General features: G+C 43.6%; 1 protein-coding gene across 1 annotated transcript; it reads left to right on the forward strand.

Moving 5' to 3' along the window:
• Positions 1 to 1,619: 1,619 nt before the first annotated feature.
• On the forward strand, positions 1,620 to 4,259 carry LOC311114337 (transcription factor Sox-8-like). Its single transcript, XM_084189602.1, has 3 exons — positions 1,620 to 2,304; positions 2,726 to 2,955; positions 3,267 to 4,259. The coding sequence occupies exons 1-3, from the start codon at positions 1,889 to 1,891 to the stop codon at positions 4,034 to 4,036; spliced, it is 1,416 nt and encodes a 471-aa protein (XP_084045728.1). The 5' UTR covers positions 1,620 to 1,888; the 3' UTR covers positions 4,037 to 4,259.
• The last annotated feature ends 1,823 nt before the right edge of the window (positions 4,260 to 6,082 follow it).

Genomic DNA, 6,082 nt, shown 5'->3' on the forward strand with positions numbered 1-6,082 from the left:
GGGAAGATATCTATGCACTGACCTGTGGTGGTGCCGTGCCACTGGCGAGTCCTAATTGGCCGACAGCGACTGATGGGCAAGAGAGCGCTGCTGCTACAGAAATACAAGCCAGAGCACCACTGACTACACTGGACACCGCGCTGAACCGACTGTGTAGTTAGTTATGTTCTCATACCTGTCATTAATACGGGTTTGTCTCAATAGTTTTTAGAATGGGAACCAGAATAGGCTACAACTCCCTGCGCGTTCAACAAGTGCTTTTTAATGTGGATGTTTAAATAATGTACATGCTATCATGAAGCCGTTTATTATTATTATTCCAGCGTCCACCCACAACTTTGGACAAATATCTGACCAATTGATAACATTACGAATCTGTTGGCACTCGAACGAAATCAGCTAAATATTTTTTGATCTGGACATTTTTATATCTTACCTCTTTACAATATTTTCTCCCTATTTTCCTATCCCGTGTGAATGAATTTCGATTGTCGGTGTCTATTTTGTCCAAACAAAACTTAGCCTACGGATAAAAACCCTGTCAAAATATCCGCAAGGAATGGAAACGCATGACTTTCCTCTTCAACAATGAAGAGGCTTTGCAGAATAGAGTGAATGTGATGCTTCAATCCAAGTCCCTGACGTGGATAAAAATGATTACATATTTGTAATACCTAGAAACCTAAAACGTTTTCTATGCGATGGTTTAAATTAAAATTCCCCCTTGTCAAAATGATGAAAATATTATCTTTGTTATTGGGCGTTTTATTTATCTAGGATATAGATGCAATTCTATCAAAAGGGTCAGCACGTTATTAGATGAAGTCTTAGACAATAAATGTGACACATCCGTTTATGAGTGTGTTTTAAACCTATAAGTGCACGGAGGACATTAAGATTGGTTTCATATGACGCGTAACCACTACGAAACCACTACGAATCAACCACTACGAATCAAATCGCTAAGGCAATGAAATATCACAAATAATATGTTCATAGGTTTATGTCTTTTTTTAAACTTTTTAAAAAATCACATTATTGCTTAAATATGTATTTTTTGTGCCAGGATACATGCATATTTACTAGGCTACCTAACATAAGGATATAGAAATAAAACATATTATTTGTGAAAGTATGGAACAAAAGTAAAGTATGTCTCTCAAATTTTTCCAAAGATATTTTACATACCAAAACATGTCAACACGTGAATGGAGGACTGTTCAATAATAGTATTCTTTATAAATGACATCAATTCCTTGATGTATTGATATGCTACTGGATGCAAGATTGGAAATTGATTTCTGACACTTTCATAATGTTTTGTGATAAAGCTTAGTCAAAGTCACAATGGAGGTGTTTATTATTTGCGATTGCGTAATATGTAGGCTAATCGGCACTAAACGAGAGTGTGCTTGCTGGGATGAGTCTGAAAAAATGAAAACGTTATTACTGAAACATATATATATATTATAATAATATTTTTTTTTACAAATGACTTGCCATTCAAAACCACAACCAATCCGAAACGAAAATGGTGATAAGGCTCAGCCAATCAGAAGCAGAAGGTGGAGTGAGGGCTCCAAACTTCAAGTAAAGTTCCTCTATCGCCCAACCTCTGCACTCATAGTGAAGACTGCTGCGTCCAGAACTGTACCACCCCTGACAGCACAGGACAGGACCGAAGAAAAACAAACAAACAAAGGTAAAACAACGGAGTTTTTCTTTTTGTTGATGCTGTTAAGGAGTCTCCCTAACATGGTTCAGCGTGCGTAAAATGCGCAATCGTTCTAGCTCATTATTTTCACTTGAATAGTCGGCGACGCTTTAAAAAATAAATCAACAACACTAAAGTATTTACACCGGATTTAATCCTTTTGAGGCTGACCAAATGTTAAAAATGACCGCAGAGCATGACAAGTCCATCAGCGACCCGCCGTGTAGCCCGGCGGGGACTACCAGCTCCATGTCGCAGGATGACTCCGACTCGGATGCACCCTCGTCGCCGACGGGATCGGATTTACACGGATCACTGCTCGCTGGTATCGGAAAGAAACTGGACGGCGAGGATGATGACAGATTCCCAGCCTGCATACGTGACGCGGTGTCGCAGGTTCTCAAGGGATACGACTGGTCCCTCGTCCCCATGCCGGTGCGGGGAAATGGCTCGCTGAAAAATAAACCCCATGTCAAAAGACCAATGAACGCGTTCATGGTGTGGGCGCAAGCTGCGCGCAGAAAGCTCGCGGACCAATACCCTCATCTGCACAACGCCGAACTGAGCAAAACTTTGGGGAAGCTATGGCGGTAAGTAGGACCAAATGGGACTGTTTATAATTTGGTTAACTAAAAACATATAATTTACATAGGCCTATCAAACAAAAACTAGTATACTTGATACAGTAAAATGTCTGAATCTGATTTTAAAGCGATGTGTCACTAAATAGAAACTAATTAGGTCATCATTCCAGTCACTATTCTGTGAAGTCAGTAGAAAACATGCACATTTTTGCATAATTTAGAAAGTTGAAATATTACGACTGTAAAGAAAATAAAATAAAAACGGAGGTGTTTCCTACTTTGGATAATTGTAGGCCTAATGACCAGAATTATCTTCCCTGTTTAAATAGGCCTACTTAAAAAAAAGTATATGTGTTTTATAATTAGGCTATTACAATTCACCAACTGAATAGTTAATTTACATATTATGTTTACACTATTACCATAGCTTACTATCAGAGAATGAGAAGCGGCCATTCGTGGAGGAAGCGGAGAGGCTTCGGGTGCAGCACAAAAAAGATCACCCCGACTACAAGTACCAGCCTCGGCGTCGGAAGAGTGTGAAACCTGGGCAGAGTGACTCAGACTCTGGTGCTGAGCTGGGGAATCACATGTACAAGGCTGAACCAGGATTGTTGGCGGGCATAGCCGATGGACACCACCACCCTGAACATGCAGGTGAGTTGATGAGAAGGAATGTGTCAAAATAGCACAATTAACATCTTATGTAGTCAACCATTTGGATTTATGAAATGTGTTAATGGCTAAGGACAGTCAATACTTTACAATGTCTGTTGCTTTTTAGGAGCTAATTGTACAGTAACTGTTAATAATATTGAGATTTTACAGAATGTCCCCAAAGCTTCATGACATTCTAAATTGACCAATTAATTAAATGTGATCAAATTCGACCATATTTTGATCACTTGGACCATTCCCAAGTGTGGTCCACAACACAGCTGACATGTTTTTGTTTTACCATCCTCAAGGCCAACCCCATGGTCCACCCACACCCCCCACCACCCCCAAAACAGACCTGCACCACGGGGGCAAACAGGACATGAAGCACGAGGGACGGCGCCTGCTGGACAGCGGCCGACAGAACATAGACTTCAGCAACGTGGACATCTCCGAGCTCAGCACCGACGTCATCAGCAACATGGAGGCCTTCGACGTGCACGAGTTTGACCAGTATCTACCGCTCAACGGCCATGCCTCCACCGCTAGCGCAGGCGTGGACCACCATGGCCACCATGGACCAAACCCGGCGTCTGGCGCCGGCTCGTATACATCATACAGCCATGCCACAGTGAACAGCGCCATTTGGAGCCGCAAGAGTGCCGCCATGTCTGCCTCTTCCTCAACTTCTATTGAGGCGGTCCCACAGCACCGGGCCCACATCAAGACGGAGCAGCTGAGCCCCAGCCACTACAGCGGGGACAGTCACTCCCACAGCTCCCCCTCCCACTCAGAATACTCCCACTCCTACACAGCCCAGACCTGCGTGACATCATCCGCCGCTGCAGCTGCAGCCTCCTTCTCCAGCTCTCAGTGTGACTATACAGACCTCCAGAGCTCCAACTATTACAACCCCTACTCAGGCTACCCTTCCAGCCTGTACCAGTACCCCTACTTCCACTCCTCCAGAAGGGCGTACCACGGGAGCCCCATCCTCAACAGTTTGTCCATTCCCCCCACCCACAGTCCCCCTACATCCAACTGGGACCAGCCGGTGTACACCACCCTATCCAGACCGTAGGTGACTGTTCATGTAAAAGGACCATCCATTACTCACCAGGAACATGTTCATCAATATGTTTTGCAACGGACAACAAAGATGACCATTTCTTATTTGACAAGTCCAAGTAGTCCCTCCCCTTTTTGTTTGTCTGGTGCCCAATGAACATGACCCAGGTCTCATGGAAATGTGAGAACTAGAGGAAAAGGATCGGAGGGTGCTAGGCTACCCCCATGCCAATTTGAACATGAAGTGAAATAGAAAAATAATTGAAGTGCCTGCTGTTTTTATACAAAGCTTTTTCGTTTGAGCTTACCCATGGAAAGACAGAAAGACTGACTTTGCAACAGAAATCAAGTCAAAGGCGAACCAAAATTCCTCTGTGAGGAGTCGGACATCCCCCCCCCCCCCCCCCCCCCCACACACACACATCTAGTACAGCCACGCCTTTTTCAAGTTCAGGGTTGTGTTCATTAGGGCACACAATGGAAACGTTTAAAGACGTTTTGCAACGGGAAATTAACATTTCTTATTTCTTCTGTTTGGTGCCTAATGAACACGACCCAGGTCTGCACATGTTGTTGTGTTGTGTGCACCGTTTGAGACAGCAGCGTGCAGGCCTGCCATGGACTTGTGTAGGAGAGAGAGGGCATAACGGTTAGGCCCAAGTCCTTTGTGAAGCAGATGGAGAAACAGATACTTTTGGAATGAAGCTCTGGGATTAATTATGTGTTTTCACAGGCTGAATCCCAAATGCCACCCTATTCCCTTTATAGTGCACTACTTTTAACCAGGGCCCTTAGGGCTTTGGTCAAGTAGTGCACTACAGTACGAGGCCGAGCCGTATAACTTAGATATGCACACAGATATTTACATCAGTGGACCAGTCTTAATTCAGTTGTTCATTTATATTCTTAAATGTTCATGTTGTTGTTATTTTGACGTTAGAAATATCTTAAATATGTATTTATGTTCATTACGTTATTTTCCTTTTTGTTTCCGATTTAGTCGTTAAACACTAGTAACAAAGGAGGGGTAGATCTCAATGTCTTTCGGATGAAAATGGGTGGATGGTGGATCTAAGTACAGTAGAAATTCTATGACACATTACTACATTTTATAGCACCATTCCCTAGACGACCAATAACAAACATTGTCTCCATTCCAAGTTGCGGGACAGCAAAGTGGGACCAATAGAACAGCTCTATTTGAATATCACATGATGCAACAGATACCAATAGACCAATAGAATGCCACCTGATCCAACAGGTGCCTGGAAGCTATGCTTGGCCAATTGCGATTAGTCATGATGTGGGGTTAAAGGAAGTGGGGTAAGATAACACCAGACACACTGAATAACGCGTCAGGTGGACTCATGCAGACAAGACGACACACAGATGTGTGTGTGTGTGTTTGTGTGTGTGTTGTCTTAGGGGACCAAGCATGAACAAGTAAGGACAGAACAGTTGTTTTGATTGACTAAACAGCACACTGTACTGTTATCTGAGCTAAACAGGGTCACCGTAAGCTCACAAAGAAAAACTGAGAGTCTTCTTATTCACTATGACAGAATGCATGTGAGACCGTTTATGTGTGTGCATTGGGTCAATTCCTCCGAACATTTACATTTACATTTAGCAGACGCTCTTATCCAGAGCGACTTACATTATTCTTAAAAAAAAAAAAAATCATACTGCCCCCCCGTGGGAAACGAACCCACAACCCTGGCGTTGCAAACGCCATGCTCTACCAACTGAGCTACCTCCCTGCCGGCCATTCCCTCCCCTACCCTGGGCCAATTGTGCGCCGCCCCATTGGTCTCCCGGTTGCGGCCAGCTACAGCAGAGCCTGGATACGAACCAGGATCTCTAGTGGCACAGCTAGCACTGCGATGCAGTGCCTTAGACCACTGCGCCACTCGGGAGACACTCAGAAGTCATAAGATGCCAATTCACTGTAACCCTGTTTACATGTGCAGAATATATTTGTGCCTTCTAATCCTTTATCTTAATTTCCGAATTGGATTATTAACAAACTTCATGCAACATACACTACAATCAGTAATCC

The sequence above is a fragment of the Coregonus lavaretus genome (assembly GCF_964263955.1).
Source record: "Coregonus lavaretus genome assembly, contig: HAP1_SCAFFOLD_2060, whole genome shotgun sequence".
NCBI lineage: Eukaryota > Metazoa > Chordata > Actinopteri > Salmoniformes > Salmonidae > Coregonus > Coregonus lavaretus.

What these genes read in the sequence shown, in the direction of transcription:
- LOC311114337 (XM_084189602.1), top strand. Translation starts at nt 1,889, where the DNA reads ATGTTAAAAATGACCGCAGAGCATGACAAGTCCATCAGCGACCCGCCG. An exon ending in ACTTTGGGGAAGCTATGGCG is followed by an intron (nt 2,305 to 2,725) that starts GTAAGTAGGACC and finishes CTATTACCATAG; the next exon opens with CTTACTATCAGAGAATGAGA. An exon ending in CCACCACCCTGAACATGCAG is followed by an intron (nt 2,956 to 3,266) that starts GTGAGTTGATGA and finishes ACCATCCTCAAG; the next exon opens with GCCAACCCCATGGTCCACCC.